At 43.8% G+C, this 26,962-nt stretch overlaps 1 protein-coding gene across 15 annotated transcripts in view; it reads left to right on the forward strand.

The window, feature by feature from the left end:
- AFF3 (AF4/FMR2 family member 3) overlaps positions 1–26,962 on the forward strand; it is a 594,726-nt gene that overhangs the window by 300,062 nt on the left and 267,702 nt on the right. For all 15 annotated transcript variants that reach the window (XM_021088183.1, XM_021088185.1, XM_021088184.1 and 12 more), the window contains one exon: positions 10,969–11,016. In XM_021088183.1, the coding sequence (XP_020943842.1) occupies positions 10,969–11,016 (48 nt within the window). The remainder of the gene's footprint in view (positions 1–10,968; positions 11,017–26,962) is intronic.

The raw sequence follows: 26,962 nt of genomic DNA on the forward strand, positions 1-26,962 counted from the left end.
TCCGCGTACTTCTCTCTCTGCCTCAAAAGCAAAGAAATTGATAAGTGACTCAGTCGTGGGCAAGAAGCTGAAAAAGTTTGGATAGAAATAGGGCTCAAACCCTAGTTCTTTCAATTCAGCATATTGTGATCTCTGAACACAAACTTTCCCCTACACTTGAAGATCTGTAAAATGAAAATATAGGTACTATATTTATTGGAAAAAGGGGGTCCATAAGTGTTTCAAACCCATGTTATTCAGGGGTCAACTACGTATAGAGGGGGTGCAGGTTGAGATTCAGGAACATGTTAAAAAGGAAGTGGCTCGGAGTTCCCATCGTGGCTCAGTGGTTGATGAATCCCACTAGGAACCATGAGGTTGCAGGTTCGATCCCTGGCCTTGCTCACTGGGTTAAGGATCCAGCGTTGCCATGAGCTGTGGTGTAGGTCGCAGACACGGCTTGGATCTCTAGTTGCTGTGGCTCTGGTGTAGGCCGGTGGCTACAGTTCTGATTAGACCCCTAGCCTGGGAACTTCCATATGCCGCAGCAGCGGCCCAAGAAATGGCAAAAAGACAAAAAAAAAAAAAAAAAAAAAAGAAGTGGCTCATTTTTGAAGTCTCAGTGACATCTGCCTGACATGTGCGGGTTTTATCTATATACATAAATAACTTCAGCACCACCCCTCTTGCCTGAGCCTATGTGGTCTTCCTCTTGCTAAGAGTAAGGACCACACATTTTTCAGTGAAATATCACAGAGGTCTTGAAATATGCTTGTCAGTTTCAGACTGCAGGTGGGACCCCGTGCTCATTATTTCTGTTCCGTGGTTTCTGTACCCAGCTTTGACAGAACAGTGTGGAAGGTGGCCCTGGTACATTGAGACACGACCCCCTAGAAACACAGTCAATATCAATTAGCAATCAGGATGTAAAACCACTGTCTCTGGCTTTAATCTCTTGATGTCATCAATAGCTTTTTGACAGGGTCACTGCCCTGACAGGCCACTTAACTTTCTGAGAACCAAATGCACTTTTAACTGCAAGCTCTGACTGTGATCACTAATTTTCATTATAAAAATAATAACATAATCGAAAAGCCTTGTCCTATGGCTAGGAAGCTGACCAAAAAATCGATTACTGAGTCTTTAACAACATTGCCTGTTGATAGAAGGCTAATACTCATTCTCTAATTTACAGATATCAATGTGGAGATTCAGGAGTCCAAGTGATTGGTTAAAGGTTTCTGTATTAACAAGTATATGCTTAATTTTTTTTTTTTTTTTTTTTGATGGCTGGTCCCATGGCACATGGATGTTCCTGAGCCAGGGGTTGAATCTGAGCTGCAGGTGCAAACTATACCAGAGCCGCAATAGCTCTGGATCTTTTAACCCACTGCACTGGGCTGGGAATCGAACCCATGCCTACATAACAACCCAAGCAGCTGCAATCAAGTTCTTGACCCACTGTACCACAGTGGGAACTCTAATATGCTTAATTTTAATGAAGTAAATAAATGCTGGTGTTTTAAGAGTTTGTCTTTAAGATAACTGTGGTGATCTTTTTTTTTTCTTGGTGTTTTTTGGTCTTTTTAGAGCTGCAGCTGCAGCATATGAAGAGGTTCCCAGGCTAGGAGTTGAATCAGAGCTGTAGCTGCTGGCCACAGCCACAGCCACAGCCACAGCCACAGCAACGCAGGATCTGAGCCAAGTCTGTGACCTACACCACAGATCACAGCAATGCCGGATCCTTAACCCACTGAATGAGGCCAGGGATCAAACCCCTGTCCTCATGGATGCTAGTCAAGTTCACCAACCACTGAGCCATGACTGGAACTTGTGTGTATGTATGTGTGTGTGTGTGTGTGTGTTAAAGACATTTATTAACATAGATTAACATAGATGACCAGCCATGTGAAAGTATAACAGTGGAAGTTTTGAAACAATCTTTTTTGTCTGTTTTGGTCACTTACTTATTCATTCATCAAACATCTTCAAGTGCGTATCATGTGGGATCAAACGCCCTGCTAGGAACTGGTCATAAATGCATAAATGAGAGATACTCTAGCCTCCGTAGAATATGTTAATACAAGTAAATGATGCTCATCAGCATTTTCCCCCTTTTGCTCTTTTCAGTTCAGTGTGGCATTGGTTACTGCAGCAAGGTCATATTAAAAAGTTAGTGTGAAGGGGCGTGGGGAAAAACTGCTTAATGGGCCTGGTGTTTTCCGCTGGAACCATGGAAATGTCTTGGAACTAGACAGAGGTGCTGGTGACTCACACTGGCTGTACCAAATGCCACTAAATGGTACCCTTTAAAAAACGGTTGGTTTTCTGTTCCCTGACATTCACCTCCTTTCTTTTTCAAGTCAGTGCACTTTGCGGTTTGTTCCTCTTGCTATGTTTATTTGGCTTTGTGTTATATACTGGGGTTGGAGGGTATGCGAGAAGCCTGGCTCAGTCACGTGCTGGCACTTTTGGGTATCTTTCAGTAGAATTCTGAAGATTTTTTCTTACAGGTCTTAAATATTTCTCGTTAAGGTTAGCCCTCATTTATTTTCCTTGATATTGTGGGTAGGATTTTTTTCATATTTTCAAAGTGTTTATTGCTGCTGTACAGAAGAGCTTTTGAGCTTTGACTGTTCATAGCTAACCACTTCTTAAACCTCCCTTTTAAATAACAGTAACAGTGGAGGGCTTTTGGATGTTTCTAGGTATATGATCAAAAAATCTGCTGAGATTAAAAAAAAAAAACTGAAATGATCACAGTTTTACATATTTTCTCTGTTGATACAATACTTTAAAAGGGTGCTAGTATTAAATATTAAACTATTTTTGCATTCTTTGGAGAAATCTCACTAAATTCCCACTAATTCTTGTAATAAATATTGAACCATATTTACTAACAGTCTATTGAGGATTTTACATTTATCTTCATAAGGCATATTGATTTATTCTCTTATGTGAGGTTTTTATACTAATTTAATAAAATAAGTCACATAGCTTTCCATTACTTTCTACTCTGGAAGAGAATTTTATGGGAGTTAATTCTTCTTTGAAAGTTTGAAATACTTCACTCTAAAGCTATTTGGCTTAAAGCCTTATTTGAAGATAATTTTTAATTTCACTTAATCTGCATTCTCAGATTTATAGGCTTAATCTCATCTTTCTTTCTTTTTTTTTTTTTTTTTTTTTTTTTTGTCTTTTCTAGGGCTGCAACCATGGCATATGGAGGATCCCAGGCTAGGGGTCTAATCGGAGCTGCAGCTGCCGGCCTACACCACAGCCACAGCAACCGGGATCTGAGCCATGTCTGTGACCTACACTACAGCTCACACTGAGCGAGGCCAGGGATTGAACCCGCAACCTGATGGTTCCTAGTCGGATTCGTTAACCACTGTGCCATGAGGGAACTCCTCATTTTTCTCTGTTAAGTCAGTTTTTTTCAGAAAGTTCCCAACATCATCAAAATTTTTCATTTATTATTAATATCAATACTTTCTTATGATTATAAGCCCCTTCATATATTTTGTCCCCTTCTTATATCAAGTTATGTTTATTTGGGCTTGCTTTTTTATTGAACAGGTTTTTAAAGTGACTTTATTATTGTTTTGAATAATGTATTTTATTTTCCCTTTTGTTTTTAAGAAACTGTATTTTGGCTTTATAAATACTGATTTTTTTGTTTTATAAGTATTCCATTAGTTTTTCCCTATTTGTTATTTTCTTCTTTTTGTATGTCTCTTTGATTTTAAATTTTTAATTGGTTAGTGCATATATTTCCTCTTAAAAATAATGAAAGCTTGTAGTGTATGAATTTACTTCTAAGAGTATCTTCGGGGCCTCCTATAATTTTTTTTACATTATTTTATTTTTTTGTGGATATGAATAGTTATTTATAAAGGTGTGGTATTTGTTTTACTCCAAGAATACTAGGAGATTTTTACATCTAGCTGTTCTAATTCATAGCTTAATTGTTTTGATAACTTGTGGTTAAAGAGTCTGGGCTGTATAATAACTATTTTCTGGAATTTTTTGAAGTTTTTTTTTTTTTTTTTTTTTTTTAATGGCTGCACCCATGGCATATGGAACGTTGATCTGTAACCCACTGTGCCAGGCCGAGGATTGAACTCATAACCTCTGCAGCAACCCAAGACCCTATAGTCAGATTCTTAACCCACTGAGCCACAGCAGGAACTCCTGAAGCTCTTTTCTTGCTCAGTATATAACCACTTCAGTAACCATCTCATGTATGCTTTAAAAATTGAGTTTTCCTCATAACATTCTAGTTCATTATATCTTTCACTTTATCCTATTTAATTTTATTTTCAAATTCTCTATCCCCTTTATGTAGTTGGGTTTTTTTTTTTTTTTTTTTTGGTATCCTTTGTCTATTAGGAAAAATAGGGGTGGATTAAAGACATCCAACCCTAATAATTCTATTTTTCCTTTTTCTTAGCATACCTTGTTTTGATGCTCTATTAGTGTCTTATTTTTTTCTCATTCTTTGTTATGCTTTCCAATTCACTTTTTTTTTTTTTTTTTTTTTTTTTTTTGCTATGAACTGTCTTTTAGTTGAAAATAACATTGCCACCATTTGCTGTCATTTTGTTTGCATTCTTATGATATACCTTTAGGCACTGTTCTTTATTATTCTGTACTTGTTTTGTTTTTTTCTTCCCCCCTCAGTGCATACATGGCTAAGTGAGAGTGGTGATCATAGTTCTGAGAGGAAGAGATGCATGTGAGCAGCAGGGCAAAAGGTGAACCAGTTTGCTGAGCCCATTCAGGGGATAAGGAGGGAGATCAGGGAGATAAGGCAGGGATGAAGCCAGCCTCCAGCCCCCATCATGGGAGCAGAGTTAGCCTTGCAAGAGGAGGTGTTCGGGTCGGGGTAAGACCCACTGAGGAGAGAGCTGGCTGACTGCATCCTTGTCCTCAGGTGACCCTAGCCTCAGGTAAGGCTGGGGACACAGCCTGTGGATGGGGCTTCACATCGATCTGTAATGATCCTCACCCACTCCGTTGGTGGCACTGACGTGACACCTAATTTCTTTGTATCTCAGTTTTTCTGCAAATCAATAACAGTAAGACTTATTTTAAAATACTTCTGCAGAATTATTTAAGAGCATGCCTATGATCAGTAGTTTCTAAATGTACGAGGGCCTTTTGAGGGCTTGCAGACAAACAGATTTTGTGACCTTGACACAGTATTTCTTTAGAATGAAAGTTCCGCCTTCAGTGCATCAGATGAGGAGTTAAGCTATTTTTGGAGAAAGGGTGCCTCTTCGCTTCCTCTGACGTTTGATGCCATTTCCCACTGATGGGATCCAGGCTTTTCTCCTTAAGCTCAGCACTATTCTTCCGGAGCTGTGTGCTTGGCATGGTAACTAGGGACCCAGCCTCTGGAGGTGGTAGAATGCTCCTGGCTATTTCTTGAGCTCTGCTTAGCCCCAGCTCCATTCCCCACATTTCCCTGGCAGAGCACGTGGTGTGTATTTCTCAGTGGTACAGTTTGGAGAAAGCAGAGCCGTGGGAAAAGGAACGTGATCGACAAGGCTGTGGAGAAGGAGAATCAGCTGGGGTTGCTAGTTTTTAATTGGAGTTTAGATGGAGGTTCAATGAGGTGAGACTGTTATGACAGATTTCAAAATGTAATGATAGGAAAATGGGGTGGGTTCATCAGAGTTGGAATAAATACGGAGCAACAGCTCAGCAACTCAGCGTGAAGCAACAGCTACAAACCTTCACCAAATACCGGGTAATTAAAATTTGCATTGTGCAGCCCTCCTTCTCAGTGGGTACCTTTCCAAGGAAAGCGATGACTTTATGGTGAAAAAATATAAACATCAATTTGGAGATGAAAATCACATGCATGTTTTAATCTTGTTCATAAACACGGAAAGTTTTAAAGATGTAAATATAATCAAAGTACACAACTGCAGCTGAAACCAGATTTGAGAAGGATTTGAGGAAGAAGATGAAAGGCGCCCCCCCACCCCAGTCACTCCATCCCCAAAACCTACCCATCCCAGCCCTACCTAACTATCCCCTTCTTTGTGTATTTGCAGAAAGAAAAGAGGTATGATTCTGGCTTCCAGTTTCTGAGGGCAAACATCTTTGCCTCTAATCTGTTAATGTCACAGAGGAGATGGTAGCATTAACCCTTTCTCTCCACTGTCTCTCCTGTCTATTCCCCCTTTGATCTGTGCATGTGATGTCTGAGGTTAATGTGTCTGTTCCAGAGTGACTAAGTGATGGACGATTGGCAGCATGGGACAGAAGCAAGAGATTGACCCAAACACTGTCCATTTCTTCTAGGCTGTCAATTTCGTTGGCACATAACTGTACATAGTATTCTCTTTTGGCTTTTTTCTTTTTGTGATATTGGTGATTTCTCCTTTTTTATTTCTTATTTGTTCACTTGGGTTCTCTCCCTCTCTTCTTCTTGCTGTGTCTGGCCAGAGGTTTGTCAATTTTGTTTACCCTTTCAAAGAAGCAGCTCTTGGATTTATTGATTTTTTTCCTGTTTTAATGTCTATTTCATTTCTTTTTTCCTCTCTGATCTTTATTATTTCCTTCCTTCTGCAGACTTTAGATTTTCTTTGTTCTTTTTCTCATTGATTTAGGTGGTAGGTTAGGCTGTTTGAGATTTTTCTTGGTGTTTGAGGAAGGCCTGTATCACAATGAATCTCACTGCTTTTGCTGCATCCTATAGATTAGGTATAGTTGTCCAAATACTATCCGTATTTTTTTTATTTCCTTACTTCAAGAATGACAGTGACCTCAGAGTTCCCATCGTGGTGCAGTAGAAACGAATCTGAATAAGAAGCGTGAGGTTGCAGGTTCCATCCCTGGCCTCACTCAGTGGGTTGAGGATCTGGCATTGCCATGAGCTGTGGTGTAGGTCACAGATGCAGCTCATATCTGGCGTTGCTGTGGCTGTGGTGTAGGCCGGTAGCAACAGCTCTGATTAGACCCCCTAGCCTGGGAACCTCCATATGCTATGGGTGTGACCCTAAAAAGACAAAAAGACAAAAAAAAAAAAAAAAAAAAAAAAAAGAACGACAGTGACCTCAAGTTGAATCATTTGTAAGGGTTGAGCTTGGAGAGATAGTATGAGATAGTAGAAAATTCATTTGACTAGTGTTGGAGGGATATACATGGGTTCTACCTTGACTGTCCCTTGCTACCAAAATGATTTTAGACAAAGCCCCTTACTTTTCTGGGCCACCATTTCTCCATCTATTGAAGTCACTGAGTTGGCTAAAATGAGCTCTAAGATTCCTTCCAATTCAAACCTTTTACAATATTGTGTCTCTTGGATCAACTCCAATCTAAACGGGGTCTGGAAGATTCAAACCCAATGTGGTACCCTTCCCCAGGTGGCCCAGGAGTCAGAAATGTTCCAGGGAAGGCCCAAGATTTTTCTCTGCCAAAGCCTCTCCACCCTGTGATTTAAAGCCAGGACCTCCTGAGATTGTGGTTGGAGGTGCTTTTTCCTGGCCTCTCTTCTGGCACCTCCTCAGCTGCGCAAAGGGCCCTCCAGTAGAGTGCAAGGGGTCTGTCCAGACCATCACAGCACACGGTTGGAGCTGCCATCGAGATGACCCAGTGTAATCATCCTACGTATTTTGTCTGCACTGATGAGGGAAGTGTGTAACGGGGCTTCTGCTCTACGTTTTTCTCTCTCAGCATGTTCCCTGTTCCCTTTTCAGAGTAGGGTAGTGGACATTTATAGGATTACAGGGAGAGAGGTTCATAAGAGCAGCCTGTCATTGATATAAATCACTTCCAATGAAATTAAAATGTGGTTTTCCAGGGAAGCTAAGCTTTAAGGAACCAGGCATATGAAGTGTCTTTGTATTATGTTGGGTACCTGGGAGAGTCCACCAGGAGAGCATGAAGTCAGGTTTTCCCAAGGTGGAAAATAAAAGTCCATTGAGCATTTAGCACCTGTTCTGCCAGTATGTTACAGGGGAAGTGGAAGTAGGGTAAGAGAAATGGTCATGAGGTTGAAGATGTGTTTTCTGATTAGATCACTAAGTCCTGCCTGAGCTCTGACAGAGGTCATTTTCAAGGACTCTTGAGCCCTGGCCTGGCTGAGACTTCACCTCACTGCCTCTGTGATGATTGTCTCTGGCGGCCCTGAAAAGGAAGCAGGGTTTGAGCCAGTTCCAAAAAGAGCTCTCTGATCTAGTTTGATTAGAGCATCAGAAAGGTTAAGTTCCCGGAGCAGTCCTGAGACAGGGCTTTGGGAATGGGAGTTGGGGGTGTATTAGATGTGTGTTGCCAAACTGGAACTTTTGGAAAAATAATAGGAGAGATGAGTATAGGGTATATTAGTAAAAGCATTTTGGGTCTTCTAATTTTATGATATTCCACCCTGTTTTTCTTGAGTTATAAGGATAAACATACATGCTATGTTCATGCACTGTGAACAACCATAGTTGCACTTTACATGTTTTTTTATTGATCTTTTAATGGTGAGACTAGAATGAACTGATTTATATAAAGATAGTTTCCTAGTTTAACTAAAACATCAAATAATCCGTAAGAAAATAAATGTCACCAAAAAGTTCTCGAGGTGTTGGATTAAAGTCCTAAATATAAAAACTAAAACTGTAAAACTCTTAAAAGAACATAAATCTTTCAAACCTTAGATTTGGTAATGGTTTCTTAAACGTGACACCAAAAACAAAGCAATAAAGAAAACAATAGGTAAATTGGACTTTACCAAAATTAAAAATTTTGTGCATCCATGAACACTATCAAAAGACCAAAAGTACAACCCACAGGATAGGTGAAAATATGTGCAAATCATATATCTGATAAGGGTCTAGTATCCAAAATTATAGGAAGAACTCTTAAAACAATAAAAAGTCGAACAACCCAATTAAAACGTGGGCAAAAGACATTTCTTCAAAGAAGATACACAGATAGGCAATATGCACGTGAAAAGATACTCAGTGTATTAGTCATTAGGCAAATGCAGATTAAAACCTCAATAAGATACCATTTCGTAGCCATGATTATTATCCAAAATATAACTAGAAAAATAACAAATGTTGATGAAGACATGGAGAAATTAGAGCCTTTATACATTGCTGGTAGGAATATAAAATGGTACATCTAGCATGGAAAGCAGTTTGACAGTTCCTCAAAAAACTAAGCCTAGAGTTGACATATGATCCACCAATTCCACTCCTAGTTCTATACCCCAAAGAAGTGAGAACAGGTATTCAAACAAAAACTTGTGCACAGGCATTTGTAGATAGACGGGTTAACATGTCGCCAAAGTGGAAACAACCAAATTATCCATCACCTGATGAGTGGATAAACAAGAGGTGGTCTGTTCATACAGTGCAATGTTATTCAGCCACAGAAAGGAATGAAGTGCTGACCTGTGCTACAATGTGGATGGACCTTGAGAACATTATCCTACATGAAACCCACCTGACACAAAAGGCTGCATGTTGTATGGTTCCATTTATATGAAATATTTAAAGTAGAACAATCCATAGCAACAGAAAATAGACGAGTGGTTACCAGGGACTGGGGGAGAGGAAGGAATAGGGATTTCCTGCTAAAGGGACATGGGGTCTCCACTCAGGGTGATGAAAAAGTTCTAAAACTAGAAAATGGTGACATCGCGAATGTATTTAATATCAGTAAATTATACACTTTAAAATGATTAAAATAGTAAATTTTATGGTATGTGTATTCTACGAAAAATTTTTTAAATGTTTCCATGTATAAAGAGACCCTGGAAATACACCTTTAACCAGAGATGGGTTTTTGCAGAGATGAGAGTTCCAGGGATGGGTGTTCCAGGGACGAGAGTTCCAGGGCTGGGTGTTTCAGGGACAAGAGTTCCAGGGCTGGGTGTTCCAGGGATGAGAGTTCCAAGGACAAGAGTTCCAGGGATGGGTGTTCCATGGATGAGAGTTCCAGGAACGAGAATTCCAGGGATGGGTGTTCCAGGAATGAGAGTTCCAGGGATGGGTGTTCCAGGGAGAGGTTTTCCAGGGGTGTGGGATCCAGGATGAGTGTTCCAGGGGAGAGTTTTCTAGAGATGCTCCTCCAAGGAAGTCATGAGTAACCTGCCATCTGAAAGATGACTTGTAAGAACCAGGAAGTCCTGGAAGATGCTGATCAGCATCTCCTGGAGGAGAGAGAATTGTGGGGAGGAAATGAATGGGCTCGGGGAAGACATAGAGAAGCAGACCTCACTCTAGGAAGCCACACTGAGTTGTGGTCAATGTCATTGAAATAAAAGGCCAGAGAAGTATCTCACTGAGACCCCAAACCTGCAAACACTACTTTCACGTTGCCACAAAACTACCTCCTGCACTCCAGGAATATTGTAGTAACAGCATCTCTGAAGCTTGAAAGGTTCCCCAGAGTCAGCTGTGACATGAAGCCCCCATTCCTCAGAAGCTAATATTATCTCCTCAGCACTGAGCTGTGTGGGTTACAGAACCAGTGGTTCTGGGGCATGACACCCAGCCTGTTCTGGGAATGCTGATGGAATGTGTCTCTTTTTGGGCTTTTGGGTTTCAGCCCATCACCCAGCAAATCCAGCTCCGAGGACCACTGAACTGCCAGACTTTCACTTTAGCCATAGCAACCCTGAATTTGGCAGGTCCCGTCATGTATTGGGTGGGTGGCTGAATCCACTTTGGCAGTGGAGGCCACACCTGCCAGTAGTGTGCTGTACCTAGCAGCCTGCCCCGCTTAGAGTCGACGTGGCTGGAGGGCCCAGCGCTGCCACTGGGGCACGTGCAGGGCTCCTGGCTTCCCCATCTGGGGCACAGCCATATTATTGGGGCGGGGGAGGGGCGGCCTCAGCTGTGATGGGAGCTTATCTGCAAGTCCCACTTTCGGCATGTTCCCTGATCCAAATGCCGTTAGGCTTGGAGGCTATGTGTCGCCATCTTTGTCACCTTAAATCTGTTCTTTCGGGCTTAATTTTTTTTCCCCTTTGCTTTGCAGGAGAGTAGATCTGGAGAAACCAACAGCTGTGTTGAAGAAATCATTCGGGTAAGCCTATTCTTTTACAAATCTTTCCAACTGCTTGACCTAGATTTCGAGCAGAAGGAGGCACGTGGCTGCAGTGTCCAACTGAGCCCATTATTCGTGGGTTGTTTGATGTCTCCCCTTTCTGAGGGTAATTGCCAAAGTTGCCAAAATGACACTTTACAAAGCAATGGCTTCTGTGAGAAACCAAGGAGCTCAACCTGAGTCTGGTGCCTCTGCCCAGGCTGAGGTGACACTGTCTTGGAGGGATCAGCTGGCGGATAGAACCTCGGAGCTGAGATGAGAAATATGGTCGTGTTTGCATTTGGATGCCCCCATTTATCAGCCAACTATTTTAAAGCATCTTTTAATAGTGTCTGCTTTCCAGGCAGGCAGAGGTTGCCTTGTTATTTTTCTCCTAAACTTAATGAGAATCAGAAGCACTCTGACAAAGAGGTAATGCTTGGCTTTGAAAATTTATCTCTCTATTGTTACACATGTTAGTATTTTGCCTATGACTCTGTCAGCCTATCCTTTCCAGTTTGTCATAGCATATGCATACCCTCTGTGAGCCAGTGTCACTTAGGCTGGGCTGTGCTGACACCTGAGTGTTCACCTAAGTATTCAGACTTAGAATCAGGATGTCTTCTTCCACCTGTATTTTTTTCTTCACTCGTATTTTTTCATCAGGATAACTTACTAATTTATAGCTCTCAAAAAGCTGACATTACACGGAGCGAGACACCAAGACAAATCAGACCAGATGCTAGGGTGATTCCCTAGAAAGAAAAAAAACAAAACAAAACTTTATTTTAACAGGTTTTTACCTTTGGGGCATCCAACACTCTTTTTCTTGAATTGCTAGTAAATTACCATCATGCGATTATTTGGTTTAAAATTTTGCATTAACCATCAACTTGTCAGAGGTAGGATTTTTTTTTTCATCCCAAGCTTTGTTTCATGAATAAACCTTTTTGGTCTCACACTGACCGAAATAGTTACTTGGTGTTTGACTTGTTGAATTCTGACGATTTTTGTTTTTCTGACAGAGGTTTATATAGAAAACCTCTGTTGTCAAAGTGTGGTAACTTCGTTTCTGGCATTTAAGTGTATGTTAAATCAGATACATGTTGTATTTTATATCTATACTTTCTCTATCTTGGGGCTTCGTTTCAGGTTAAACACAGATAGTGTAAAATGCGGATGTACTTTTCCTATTTTCTCCTTCAACATACTTTCATGTTTGGGGTCCGAATATTCAGCATTTAAACCATCTTCCTTAGATCTGTTATGGTGTTTATTTCTGTGAAGTGATAAGAAACCACAACACACCATCCCCTCTTTGGTTTTGCTGTTTAACTGTTTAAAAAAAAATCCTACCCCTTCTGATCCTTTCTTATCTTTTCTGAGGATATGGAAGAACTCTGTCACTTGATCTTTCTGTTCCATACTCCAAGCAGGGCTTGGAGTTTATAAAGAGCTTGAGTAGTTCACACACCGAAAGAATATACTTTCAGTAATGCAGAATTCACTTAAAATAAAACTGAATGCTGCTGTCAAGAGTTTAAAGCATTTGTTTTTTCCCCAAGAGAGCTGATGAGAACTTCACACCCCCACCCGACTCCTGCATTTCCAGGAGACTGACCCCTAATCCATCATCCCACTGGTGTTGCCCCCTGTCCCCCTTGAAGCAGGTGCAGTACAGGAGGGAGAGCCTGGACCAGCGAGATCGTTGGTCCCTGTGCCTGTGCAGGGTCCAGGGTAGAGGAGACGTCATCCTCCTTAGAAGACCGCTGAGCTCTAAGCTCCACTCTTCCCAGGGCTCCTGATGCATGTCCAGGAGAGGCGATAGTACAGACTTGGAGGTGACGGGGTGCTGGTATTCAGGGAAGCCCTTTCCTCTCCCCTCACCCATCAGCCTAAGGTATCAGTGGTGGCCTTGGTGTTTCGGGAGCTCCTGGAAGATCAGGTCTGCATTCCCAGTTTTGCCTGGCATATGCTGGCTGTCACTTGCCTCTCTTGCTGCTCATCTCCAGAATCATTTTTGCCTCTTGTCCTAAGTGCATCCTCTCCTCCAGACACAAGTCAGGGCCCCTTCTCAGTTACAACAGCCTGTTGTGTTTGTCATGTACACGTTCCACATCAGCATTCTTCCCACATGGGGGTGTGTCCCCAATGTCCAGATTTAGAATTCAGGATTTTGCGGAATGACTAAAGAAATGAGCAAGTAAGTGAAGAGAATCCTGTTGAGGAGAAGGTCAGGGACCATGGATGGCTTGCAGAGCCCGTTTGCTGCAGTCGTCCACGAGGTACCCTCGCCCCGTTGATGCGGGATGTTTGCAGATCAGCATTGTGATCCAATTTTCCTGTCTCCTTGCCATCAGCTCAGGTAAACCTGATATTCCCAAGGTTACCAGAGATACTCGCCACTTGCAACCATCTCATTCAAAAAGTGACGGCTCCTTCTTATTATGGAAGACATGCAGGGTCATGAAAAATACTTTAAAATAACAAACACTGAGGTCCTCATCGACAAGCGGTCACGTATCCTTTCCATGTGGGAGGCACCCAGGAACGATGGTCGCTGGACAGACATGAGTCCTTGCCCTTTTGGTACTTTCAAAACCGATGGTGTGCTGGGAGGCATAGATATGAAGTTTCTTTCTTTCTTTAATTAATTAATTAATTTATTTATTTATTTTGTCTTTTTTGCCATTTCTTGGGCCGCTCCCATGGCATATGGAGGTTCCCAGGCTAGGGATCTAATCGGAGCTGCAGCTGCTGGCCTATGCCACAGCCACAGCAACGCGGGATCTAAGCCAAGTCTGTGACCTACACCACAGCTCACAGCAGCACCGGATCGTTAACCCACTGAGCAAGGGCAGGGATCGAACCCGCAACCTCATGGTTCCTAGTCGGATTTGTTAACCACTGCGCCACGATGGGAATTCCTTTCTTTTTTTTTTTTTTTTTTTAAATCTCATAAATGTATAATGTTAACTGTGATAAATACTCAAAGGTTTATGAGCACTGACTCTAGGGTGCATTACCTGATTTGGGGTCAAGAACAACGTCCCTGACGGAGCAGCCTTTGGACTAAGAGTTGGAGGATGACGAGGAAAAATGGGGAGCTTTCCAGGCAGAGGGAATGAAGCACCCAGCTTGTTCGGCGCCTGGCAGGGAAGGAGAAGGTGGCATGGCTGGGGAGCGGGCAGGAAAAGCCAGGCGGGGAGGCTGGTCATGCCTGGCTGTGTTCAAGAGCTTGAAAGGATAGGGGAACCAGTGGAGGATTTGAGCAAGGGTGATGCGGTCAGATGGGCCAGGCAGAGGTGGGGGATGGCTTGCAGGGAGGCAGGAGGAAAGATGAGGAGTGGGAGGCAGTTGCAGGGTCCAGGTGAGGGATGCTGGCTGGGCTGTCACAGAGGAGGGAAGATGGACAGAGATGCTGGTGTTGGGGGAGGGAGGACATCACACATTAACTTGCAGACGTGCAGAGACTGAGGTGCCTGTGTGACGTCCAAGGAGACGTAGAGAATGTAGATGAGCTCAGAGCAGATGTCTGGGCTGCAGGCTGGCATTTTGGATTCATTAGCACAGTGGTAATAAAACCGTAGAAATGGGTCCCTTTGCCCGGAGAGAGACTAAAGGCTGAGAAGCAACAAGAGCCTAAATTCCACCGTGTAAAGGCCAGGGCAGGGAAGGGCCCCTGGCAGATCATGAAAGGGAGTGATGAGAGAAGCCGAGGGAAGATTGTGGCCATGACAAGTCACAGAAACCAGGGAAAGAGTTTCCATTCAACAGGGCAGAGAATTTCTAAGAGGACAATAAAAAACAATCACAGATTGGGAATTTCCCTTGTGGCCCAGGGGGTTAAGAACCTGACTAGTATCCATGAGGATGCAGGTTCAGTCCCTGGCCTCGCTCGGTGGGTTAAGGATCCAGCGTTGCCGTGAGCTGTGGAGCAGGTTGCAGATGCACCTCCGATTTGACCCCTAGCCTGGAAACTTCCCTATGCTACAGATGTGGCCCTAAAAAGACAAAAAAATAAAATAAACCCCTACAGTAGATTCATCAACCGAAAGATCATTGGTGACCTCATGGCATGCTGTTTCTGTGCGGGAGAGGAGAAAGGGTCCAGAGTGGAGAAAACAGAGGATGGGGCCCCAGATGTTGGAGACCCCTTGTAAGGAAAGGTTTCCATTGCATTTCTTTCCATTCCATTCATTTCCTATCCAATCACAACCACCGAGGAGGGGCTAATGTTTATGGAGCAGGTACTGTGTCTGAGGCAGACTTGTAAGTTTCTCGCACGTGTTATCTCGTTGGACCATCAGAGCCGCCTCCTATGTAGCTGGGCACTGTTGCCATTCCCATTTTACAGTCAAGGAAACTGAGGTACCAGGAGGTTAAATCCAAGTGGCCAAGGGCACACAGCTACCACGAGGGAGAGCTTGGGATTTCAACCAACACCATCTTGCACCAGCACCCTCTCACCCAACTGCTGTGCTGTCTCATTAAAGGAAGAACCTCCCCCCCAACTCCCCGGCTCATTCACGAAACCACTCAGGCGTTTTGCTGTGAAAGGGAGGTTTCCCCCACAAGTTTATGATCAAAAGTGCCTGATCACGCATGCGTGCCCTTGAACTCACAGAGGTTTTATGGCCAGCGTTATCCACCTCCCCTTTAAAGTTCTTTTTCCTCCCCCCACTCTTATTTTTGCTGAGGTGACTTTTTTCAAGTCATTTGAATATTACATTATGTTCTCCAGCATAATTATTTTTTTATTCTTACTCCGAGAATGTTTAATCCCGGGACCTAATAAATCTGTGTAATACTGCAAAATTCATGTAACCAAGGGAGAAATTATAACTGAGTTCCACAGAGATGGGCGCCCAGGGCTGGGAGCCCTCGTGGCGGACATATGTTTGTAACAGACAGTTTTCTGAGTTAGACTGTATTTCATCCTTAAAGGCTCCAGTGCTGTAATACTTCGGTGCTTTTCGTAGCATTATCCATTAACGCAGAATGGCATTAACATTTGTTCAGCAAATAAAATCCGTTTACAACTTAATGGGGTCGTGTGGGGCTGGAATCTAGGAGGCACAGATCGCAGGCAAGACAGCTGTAGGTGGCAGTTATTGAGGGCTCTGCTCATAACGCAGCCAGCCTTTGTAATAGGAGCCTAGCATTTGTGAGCTGGTTTGGACTTAAAGGATGAATTGAGAGGCCATTTCAGTGCACCCTCTGAGCAGCTGACCTTCTTGGTTTTCCTCTTAGTCACTAATTTAATTCCAGTTTCCTGTGAAATATCCATGGTGAACATTTGTGTAGAGTGGCCTTTCTGTTTAGAGGAAAGGGGTGACTGGGAATTGTTTACATTCTGGAGACCCAAACCAATTTCCTGACACTGCAACTGAATAGCTCTCCAGCCAAGAGAGGGAACTCCTCTTCCTTAGTTTCCTAGTAACTAAAGAGAAAAGGTTTCTCATTGTGATTCAGGCACACCTGTGAGTGAGAGGAGAATTGAAATAACTGGCCTAGGCAGGTGTTCCCCTTGTGGTTCTTTGGAATCTGACTAGTATCCATGAGGACACAGGTTCCATCCCTGGCCTCTCTCAGTGGGTTAAGGATCCGGCGTTGCTGTGAGCTGTGGTGTAGGTCACAGGCATGGCTTGGATTGAGTGTTGCTGCAGCTATGGTGTAGGCCAGCAGCTATAGGCAGTGCATGTCATACCTCACATGTTCAGGTCCTGGATGGTGGGTGGGCCAGGAGAAACCTTGTGTTTCAATGTTATGTGCTTCTTAACCCAGATGACAATGTCTTAACCTACTTTTGGAGGAGATAGACAAAGAGATAACTTGTTTTAAGTGATCGGTTTGGATTGTTTGCAGAGCTGGGCCTTGGTCACCTCTCCCCTCTTCACACCAGACAGACATTTTCTGCCTCATGTTGTTTTCTTTTTGAGTTATCTCATTTGCTTCCGGTAGTAAAGATTTTTTTATTAAGGACCAAATGAACCCACCAGTGGCAAAATCAATCCCAGATATGAGTGGAGAAGAGTCCCATTTATATATCCCATTACTCATTAGAGTAAAATAAAAATCAAAGCAAAAGTAAACCTGATGGATGTCTAGAGAAATTCACCAAGCAAAACCTACAGGTCTCATCCAAGATAAATTCGATTCACTTGGTGGTGGTGGTTTGATTTTTCTTTCTGCATTTGGCCACCTGGATGGATGGAGACAAAATACCACAATTTACATCTCATTTCACATCTGCCATGCATTTTTCACGAGATGTTATGATATTAGTCCTTTTGGCTGAAACCAAAAGCCCTCCGGAAATGGCTCCATTTCTCTGCCGGGGGCTTCCTGATGCCCTGGAGAGGGATCCAGCGGCCCGCTCCTGGCTTCGGGGCTACTTGGCTGCACTCTGTAAACTGTGTAATGACTCTGAAGGTACTCGGTTTCAAACAGAGGCAGGGTCCGAAACCACCCTAATTCAGGATCTGCTCTGAGTCAAGAGGCTTTGAGTTCACAGCCAAAGTTACCATGAGGTCTGGAAGCTCCTGTTGGGAAGGAATGGCTTTGCCTTTCTGTACCGACCTGTCTCTCTGTGATGTACACCATTAGGAATCACAGAGGCATGTACAGACCCTGGGGCTTTGAAGGCCAAGGGGAGTTAGCTGCCCGAACAGCAAAGGTCTGTGCAAGTCTTCTTTCTGCCTTCCCAGTAAAGGGGGAGTTCTGAGACCTCAGTCAGTATCTTTGCCTGGGTGTGTGACTGACCAGAGGAGAGGGAAGGGGCTGACCAGAGGAGAGGGGCTGACCAGAGGAGAGGTGCTGGGAAGGGGCTGACCAGAGGAGAGGAGGGGGGTTCACAAAACGGAAACAGTGGCTAGATGCCACTGGCTCTCAGAGATGCTTGTGGCAGCCAGCCTGCACACCATGCGCTGGGTTTTTGACAAGGTCAAAGACACAGCGTCTTCATTTCTCGTCAGGGTGCTTTGAGAACATCAGCACTGTGTTAGAGGACTGACATTGTTGTCCTGCAGAAATGGTCACAACATTGTCAACTATACTTCAATAAAACTTGTTTAAAAAGGAAAGAATGGAGTTCCTGTTGTAGCTCAGTGGTTAGCAAACTCGACTAGTATCCATGAGGACACAGGTTCGATCCCTGGGTTAAGGATCCGGCATTGCCGTGAGCTGTGGTGTAGGTCGCAGACGAGGCTCGGCTCCTGCAGTGCTGTGGTTATGGTGGAGGCCAGCAGCTACAGCTTCAGTGTGACCCCTAGCTTGGGAGCCTCCGTATGCCCTGGATGTGGTCCTAAAAAGACTAAAGAAAAAAAAAAAGAGAGAGAGAGAGAGAAGAAAGAGGCATTAAATTACTTTATTTTTAAAGTTTCTATTGTTCTATCCTTGCATGGTACATCAACAGAGCAGAGATAAGATTGAATATGACTCAGGAGGAAGTAGATTTACTCAGTGCCTTAGAACACCTGCCAGACACACAGGAGGGATTCATCCTGCGCTTATAGGATGAGTGGGTGAGAGAGAATGTGGGGGAGAAAACAAATGCAGATTTGCCCCTTTCACTACAATGTCAGGACTCCTTTGAAAGGTGGTTGGCAGAGTATAGCCCCAGCTGCACAAGAATGTAGATGGAAGCCCCAGCCCATGAGCCCATGGACCACAGAGTGTCATTGGGTATCCACAGCATCTTCATAGTATTTGCTTCTTCATACTTCACCAAGTCTTCATTTCCATAAAAATAAGCATTTGAACTTTGGTCAAATGCAAATTCTTACCTCTATTCATGAATGAGGTTTACCATGGCAGTGTTGTTTTTATTTTACTTGTAGGGTTGAAAATAGTAATATGCATAAAATTATAGTATCTAAAAAACACTTTCTTAAAATATTTTTATTAAGGTATAGTTGACTTATAGCATTTTGCTAATTTCTGCTGTATAGCAAAGTGACTCAGTCATGCATATATATGTGTGTATATATATATATATATATGTATTTTTTTTTTTTAGTATTATTCTCTATCATGGTCTGTTGCAGGAAATTAGATATAGTTCCCTGTGCTATACAGTAGGACTTCATTGCTTACCCATTTTAAATGTAATAGTTTGCATCTACGAACTCCAAACTCCCAGTCCATCCCACCCCCCACCCCCTCCTCCTTGCCAACCACAAGTCTGTTCTCCATGTCCCTGAGTCAGTTTCTGTTTTGTAGATAGGTTCATTTGTGTTGTATTTTAGATTCCACATATAAATGATTTCATTTGGTATTTGTCTTTCTCTTTCTGACTTACTTCGCTTAGTATGTCTCTAGTTCCATCCATGTTGCTGCAAATGGCATTATTTAGTTCTTGTTTGTAGCTGAGTAATATTCCATTGTGTATATATGGACCACATCTTCTTCATCCATTCATCTGTGGATGGACATTTAGGTTGTTTCCATGTCTTGGCTATTGTGAATAGTGCTGCAGTGAACATAGGGGTGCATGTATCTTTGTGAATTCTAAGTTTTGTCTGCATATATGCCCAGGAGTGGGATTGCTGGGTCATATGTTAGTTCTACATTTTGTTTTCTGAGGAACCTCCATACTGTTCCCATAGTAGTTGTGCCAATTTACATTCCCACCAACAGTGCAGAAGGGTTCGCTTCTCTCCACACCCTCTCCAGCACTTGTTATTTATAGAGTCATTAATGATGGCCATTTTGACCAGTGCAAGGCGGTACCTCATTGTAGTTTTGATTTGCATTTCTCTAATAATTAGCAATTTTGAACATCTTTTCATGGGCCTACTGGCCATCTGTATGTGTTCTTTGGAGAAACGTCTATTTAGGTCTTCATCCCATTTTTCATCTGGGTTGTGAAGAACACTTTCAAATGAATAAATTCCCTGTAATCTGAGTTTCTCTAAAGTGCTATTCTCTGACAGTGAAATTGCTAATATTTAGTACTAGCCACCAAACTTGCTTTATGTCCCTTGCTCAATTGATGCAACAAATGCAATTTTATGTTCTTTTTTCTGTTTCTGTACTTAAGTATAATATAAACATACCTGCTCATTGGACTTCGGAAAAAGTACTGGAAAGCAGAACTGATAGTTATTTATAGAAGTATTATATGATTTTATTTAATAAAAAATAGCTTAGGGTGCTAATTAAGCACAGAAACATTAAAATATTTGCTGAAGTGATATCAGTACTTAAAATATGAAGGCAAATAAGATTCAACTTGTTTGCAAGGGCGATTTTGGAAGTGTGAGTGTGTGTGTGTGTGTGTGTGTGTGTGTGTGTGTGTGTATCTGTGTCTGTGTGAAACCCTTGTGTCGGAAAATTTCTAGCGTGCAAGGCCCTGGGACCTTATTCATCTCTGCCCTGCCCTTTTGGGTTCTCTACCTGAACTAGAAAGTCTGGCTGGTGGCTGGTCCTCGCAAATGGGTCCTTGAGAGTACAAGTCCCTGAAGACCTCCCATGGCCCCCATCAAATTCCTGAGGGCACTGCCATCTTTCTCCAGAAGCCACCAGTTTCAGCCTGTGGCTGGCACTGCCACCTTGAGGGGTTGCCCCTCTGAGGCGGGTCCCTCTGTTGATGGTATCTCCCATCTCTGTCTCTTTAAGCGGGGTGCCATCATGCTTGGCACCTTGTCCACTCTCAGAGTCCACACCACCCCTGACTTCCCTGATGGAGCAGTGAGACTTCTGTGGCTGCCAGCACCGGGGGCTGTGTCCTGGACCCCTCCAGGTAGCCAGCTAGTTGGGGACTGACCCCCACTGTGTGCTGCCTCCTGCTTCCAGGGCAGGACCATGGTAGCCAGCCTGTGCCATCTCTCTTAAAGAGCACTATCCCCCCTGGGGCTGACCGTGGAGGTGGTCAGCAACCTGCCATCTGCAACCTCTGCCTGGTCGGTGTTTCTCAACCTTCTGTCCTCATCAACACCCTAAGGAATCTTTGCACACTCTTTTCCTGTTCGCCTCCCATGGCATTCTAGGACCACACATACGCTGTGCATCTGTTTCTGTGTGATGCGTGTATCTGCATGTATACATAGCAAGATGTTTCCATCCTCAGGAACCAGATTTATCCAGCTTAGCCTAACCACTCAGCTTGCCCACCCTTGACACTGCATCTCCCTCCCACCCTCACAGGAGCTTCACCTTCTCCATCACTGAGGACACAGATGTTATTACCCTGCCTGCTTCACTCAGCCCACATGCCAGCCTCTGTTCTAGGTGCTGGGGGCCCAGCATTGAGCAGAATAGGCAGAGGGGCCACCTTCCTGGGCTCTTATATCCCCATTTGCTGCAGAGCTTGAAGCTGAACCTCACCCCTCTCCCCCTCACTTTCACCTGCAATTAAAGAAGCATCCTTCCTTCTCCTTTCCGCTAATCCCTCTCCCTCTGCTGTGAGATCCCACCCACCGAGTGGCCACCTCAGGAGCTGCCTGTCACTCCTGGCTTCTGGTCCTCAGGGTCAGGGTGGCATATTAGCTCCGTCTTTAAAGAGAAGTTTCTTCAGTTTCCTCAGTGTATTCCTTGTGTCTCTTTTCCTCCTCCTGCGTTAGACGTCCCCGGCCACTGTCACTGTGTGCCTTCACTTCCATTTCCTCCTCATCCCACCTCTGTCTGGTCCCCCCTACATCCGCTCCCCTGAAACTCCTTGCACCCTGGCCTCCACTCAACACGCTGTCCCTGGAGTGCAGAGCCCACCCCAGGGTGACCTCTTGGTAGGTGTCCCATGTGCCCGCTTTCACGGGCCACCTGTCACACCACACCCTCCTGAGTTTACTCCCATCCTGGTGCTCATTCCCTCTGGGTCCCCTCCATGGATGTCTCTCCCTATCACTGTCCCTTAGCTTTAGGGACACCCACCCTCTCTTCCTCTTCTCCTCGCAAGCTGGTTTCCTTGGCTTGTATTCACATCTGTGCCCTGATGTTGCCTCATGCCTCCTCTGGCTTTTCCTCTGCTGGCCGTCTCCTCAATCTCCCTCTAATGGGTCCGCTTCTTCCCATCCCCGTGGTTCCCTCTGCCTTCAGTCACCATCCTGTCCCCCCTTGATCACTCCAGAGATCTCCCCTCTGGCCTCCTGTCGCCTGCCCACGTCCCAGCCAGCTCCCCATGATGCAGGCAGAACCCGCTTTCTAAAGCATGTTTGCCATCAACAGTTTAGTGTTGATAAGGACAAAGTTGGATTCTGGGGTACGGTCTGCAGAGCCCCACGTGCTCTGGCCCTGGCAGTGTTCCAGCCTCTCACTCACCACTGCCCTCCTGGCACGCTGTACCACTGCTCTCTCCCTCACCTCTGGCTTAACTCCTGCTCTCCCCTACTTCCTGCACGCTGTCTCCCCTGACCCCAGACATCTGACTCTTTCCTGGTTATCTTCCAAGCCTCACTTAAGAAGCCTGCCTCCAGGAAGCCTTCCTGTTCTTAGAGTCTGAGTGAGATGCTCCTATATTCCCCACATGCCCTGTGCTCTAATCATAATACTTATTATACTGAGTCGTAATGGTCTCTCTGAAGCCCCATTAGGCTGCTACCATCTCTCTCCAGGGACTAGCAAAGTGACTGGCACATAATGGATGTTGAGTTAATGCCAAATAAATGGATGAGGAAATATAAGTGGATGACTTTGACCTCTTGCTCTATGCCTGTTTTTGCTCTCCACCCGGTGGTTCTTCCAATCCTACCACAAAGAAGATGGAGGGGCTTTCCCTGGAAACAGAAGCTCTTCAAGGACAAGCAAGATTGCTGGGTTACCTGGGAGTCTTAGGACACATTCTGCAACTGGCACAAATTCCAGGGATGAGAACTCACCTGATAACTCCTAAGGGTTGGGGGTGATAGGGCCTCCCTAGTTACGCTGGTGTTGACGCCGGCAGAGCTCAGACGTTTTGGAGGCTGATTATCTTTCCCGAGACAAGAGTTTTTCATTTTGATAGCTAATGAGTGTGATGTACAAGTCGAAGAAATCAAGATAATACATTTGCAAGGATAATTTGCTTAATTACCGTGTTGCCACTCGTGGAATCGAGGAACGGAAGTCAAAGCTATTTCCAGTGCTAATATGCTCTGGGTGAAGCGGTTCTTGAACAGTTAAAGCACATGTATCCAAAGGTATCAACTCCAGGCACACATTTTAAAATTGTTTTTACTATCAGGAAAACCACACACCATTTTCTGGTATTTATTCAAATGGAGACTTGTGAAGTTACACTGATTTGCTACACATGGCTACTGTACTCACACGGGAAAGTTTTAAATAATTTCTAGGATTAGAGATGATAATTTGAGGATTGACAAGACATAGGCCATGGAAAATTAGAACATCTATCTAGATGTTAATCATATGTTTAAAATAAGGTACAGTGACCTGTAGTTCTTACATTTGTCATGATTTAGATCATCATAACCCCCCTCCCAAAAAAACCTTAGAAACCTAATGATTCTCTTGCCATTTCATTTTTACATTGTTTTTACATTGTAAACACTGATACATTTGGTTTAGAATTGTGCAGTTCTTTTGTTTGTCATGGTGGTTGGATGCAATGAAATGTAAGTATTTTTAAAATGTGGGCATTGGCACTTGGGACAGGTTTCATACATTTTAGAGCATGCTCCCATACCTATCTGTATTGCTGTTTTGTCCTGATTTTGAAAGATGTCCACACACACAGCCCACAGTTTCAGAGTAGGTTACCTGGCATTGGGACTCTTCCGGCTCCCACATGAACTGGTTTTTCCACTGAGGCATCTTCCCTCAGGCACATGGCTCCACTCCTGGGCCCATGAGTAGCCCAGAAGTTCTGGAGAAGCCCTATGCTTGGTTGGCCTTCCAGAAGCCACCCCCACCTCCATGACCTGCTGCCTCCTGAACCCCTTGAGTTCTGATGATGAACTAGGAAAAGTACACCTCTTCCTGTAGTAGAGTCCTCCCTTACTCGAAGTCTTGGTTACCTGTGACAAGCAAGGTCTGAAAATATTAAATAGAAAATTCCCCAAATAAACAATTCCCAAGTTTTAAACCACATGCCGTTCTGAGTAGCAGGACGAACTCTCGCGCCATCCTGCTCCATCCCACCCAGGATATGGACCATTTCTCTTCAGCACATCCCACCAGTCAGTTTGGAGTCATCTTGGGATCTGTTTCCATACTCATGTTCAAGCAGCCCTTATTTTACTTAATACTGGCCCCAAAGCACATGACTAGTGATGCTGGCAATTCAGATATTCTCTTACTGTGCCTCATTTATAAATTAAACCTGATCCTAAGTATACATACGTGTCAGAAGAAACCTAGTGTACTAGGTTTGGTACTGTCTGTGGTTTCAGGCGCCCACTGAGGGGTCTTAGAACGCAGCCCCATAGAAAAGGGGGATTGCTGGATTGGGCTGGAAAATAATTGTCATATCCTGACACTAGCTGAATAATTTTGCTTATTACAGCTTCCTTCTCTCTCTCCTCCCAGTGAGAAATGTATACCTACTTGTGTAAATGTTTATCTTCCCTCTCTCTCCCTAGAAATTTCCTAGGAAGTTATAGGAGTTGTAGCACATGGGCAGTTTGCTCTTTATTATTACAACTTTTTCATTATAATGTTTTCATTGTACTGTGTTGTTTTTTATTGTAATTCTAAGTAGTTAGAGGTCTGTAGTTCTGTGGAATTAAAAATACTAAGATTTTATATTCTGCTCTTTTTTTTTTTTAAAGGAGAGGTAGTTTAGGGGGTTTCCTAGTGGCTCAGCAGGTTGAGAATCCAGTGTTTTCACTTGTGTGGCATGGGTTTGATCCCTGGCGTGGGCAGGAACTTTCACATGTGGCAGGTGTGGGCAAAAAAAAAAAAAGGAAGTATTGTTCTATGAAGATTGATTAGGTTTCTGAAACCTGATTAAAAATCTTAAGATCATGGAGTTTCCATCATGGCTCAGTGGTTGACAAACCCAACTAGTATCTATGAGGACTTGGGTTGGATCCCTGACCTCGCTCAGCAGGTTAAGAATCCTGCATTGCTGTGAGCGTGGTGTAGGTTGCAGACATGACTCGGATCCTGAGTTGCTGTGGCTGTGGTGTTGGCCAGTGGCTACAGCTCCAATTCGACCCCTAGCCTGGGAACCTCTATATGTCGTGGGTGCAGCCCTAAAAAAAAAGACCCCCCCCCAAAAAAAAAAAACCTTGCGATAACATGCTTATTATTGACATATTATGAAATTATACATCAATTTAAAACTCTATTCCTTAGATGCTTACAAATATCTTTTAAATAATCTCAAATACAGATTTTTTTTTCTGTATATAAAGTACCTATTTTCTAAAAATCACGCTGGGATTCTACATTAATTCATTTAACATTATCAAAATACTTGTCTCTACATGTTTACTTTATGAATCATTTTAGCCTTCCCTTTTCTGGCAGTAACTTGTGATCTCCCAGTATTTGGGGTCAGTTTTTTTTTTAAATTTTTTTGAATTCAGTTTAACTGCATTTACCTGGGTGAGGGACGAGGCTTTTAAAAATAGACCCTTTAGGAGTTCCCGTAATGGCACAGTGGAAACAAATCTGACTAGCATCCATGAGGACGCAGGTTTGATCCCTGGCCTCGCCCAGTGGGTTGGGATCCCTCATTGCCATGAGCTGCAGTGTAGGTCACAGACACAGCTCAGATCCCACGTTGCTGTGGCTATGGTGTAGGCTGGTGGTTTCAGCTCCGACTGGACCCCTAGCCTGGGAACTCCAAAAAAAAAAAAAAAAAAAAAAATTAGCTAAAAATGTTAGTAACAGCTTCTAAAAAAAAATGACAAATTCACCCCAAACTTACCCTGGCTGCTTCCCTGGAAACCAGATGACAATCTCTGACCCTGGTGAGTTAAAGGCTAGGCTTCAAACAGGGACATTGTTTGAAAACTCCCTTGCAGATAAACCAGAGAGAAAGAAGAATGGGGCCAAAGAAAATTCAGCCACGACGAGTGGAGATGGTATTGAGAAAGGTTCCTTCCAAACAGTGAGATTAGAATCTCCCCTCTGGTCTGCAAAAGAAGACTTGATCATTCTGACTTTTTTTTTTTTCCTTAGGCCCACACCCATGGCATATGGAAGTTCCCAGGCTAGGGGTCGAATTGGAGCTGGAGCTCCTGGTCTGCACCACAGCCACAGCAACCTAGGACCTGAGCAGCATCTGTGACCCACACCACAGCTCATGGCAGTGCCGGATCCCCAACCCACTGGGTGAGGCCAGGGATCGAACCTGCGTCTCATGAATGCTAGAGGGGTTCGTTACTGCTAAGCCACCACAGGAACTCCCCATTCTGACTTTTTCACCTTCCATTTCCTTGGTTTTTTTTTTCATTGAAGTCTCTCACTCACTACCCCACACCCCAACCCCAGGCTCTGCATTCTTTTGGATGTTTACTAGTTATTGTTGAATAAAATGAGGAGCCAACTGGGATGTGAATACAGACTCCAGAGCAGATTCCTAACATGTTCAAAACAGTGTCAGTGGCAGAAGTAGGGCAGGTCATGGTAACTGGAGTCATCTAGAAAGATCATCAGCAACCACTGGATCATTGAAATGATTGATCACTTCAGCACAAAAGAGCACAAAAGGAGACTTGTTAAGAATAAGCAGAGGACAGAGTGTTAGCTCCAGGGGTGATGGGCTTGTCCGCTTAATAATTTATTTTTACAGTGCGCCACAGCAAAAACCAGGCACATGCAAATGGGAATGGGAAGAAAAAGCAGTGAGCAAAATACACGGTGCACTGGAGCAGATGTTTCAGAGATCAGATTAGTGGTAATTTTTGGTTTGAGCATTTTTAAACTGCATTCCTTCACCCCACCCAGCCTCCCACCCCCAAGGTCTTAGCAGCCCTGGAAAACTCCCAGTACCCTGAAGGATGTGTGCTGGACCTTTTATCACTAAGAGTGATAAAGAGCCCATCAAAGCAGTGCT

Source organism: Sus scrofa, chromosome 3, assembly GCF_000003025.6.
Source record: "Sus scrofa isolate TJ Tabasco breed Duroc chromosome 3, Sscrofa11.1, whole genome shotgun sequence".
Classification (NCBI taxonomy): Eukaryota; Metazoa; Chordata; class Mammalia; order Artiodactyla; family Suidae; genus Sus; species Sus scrofa.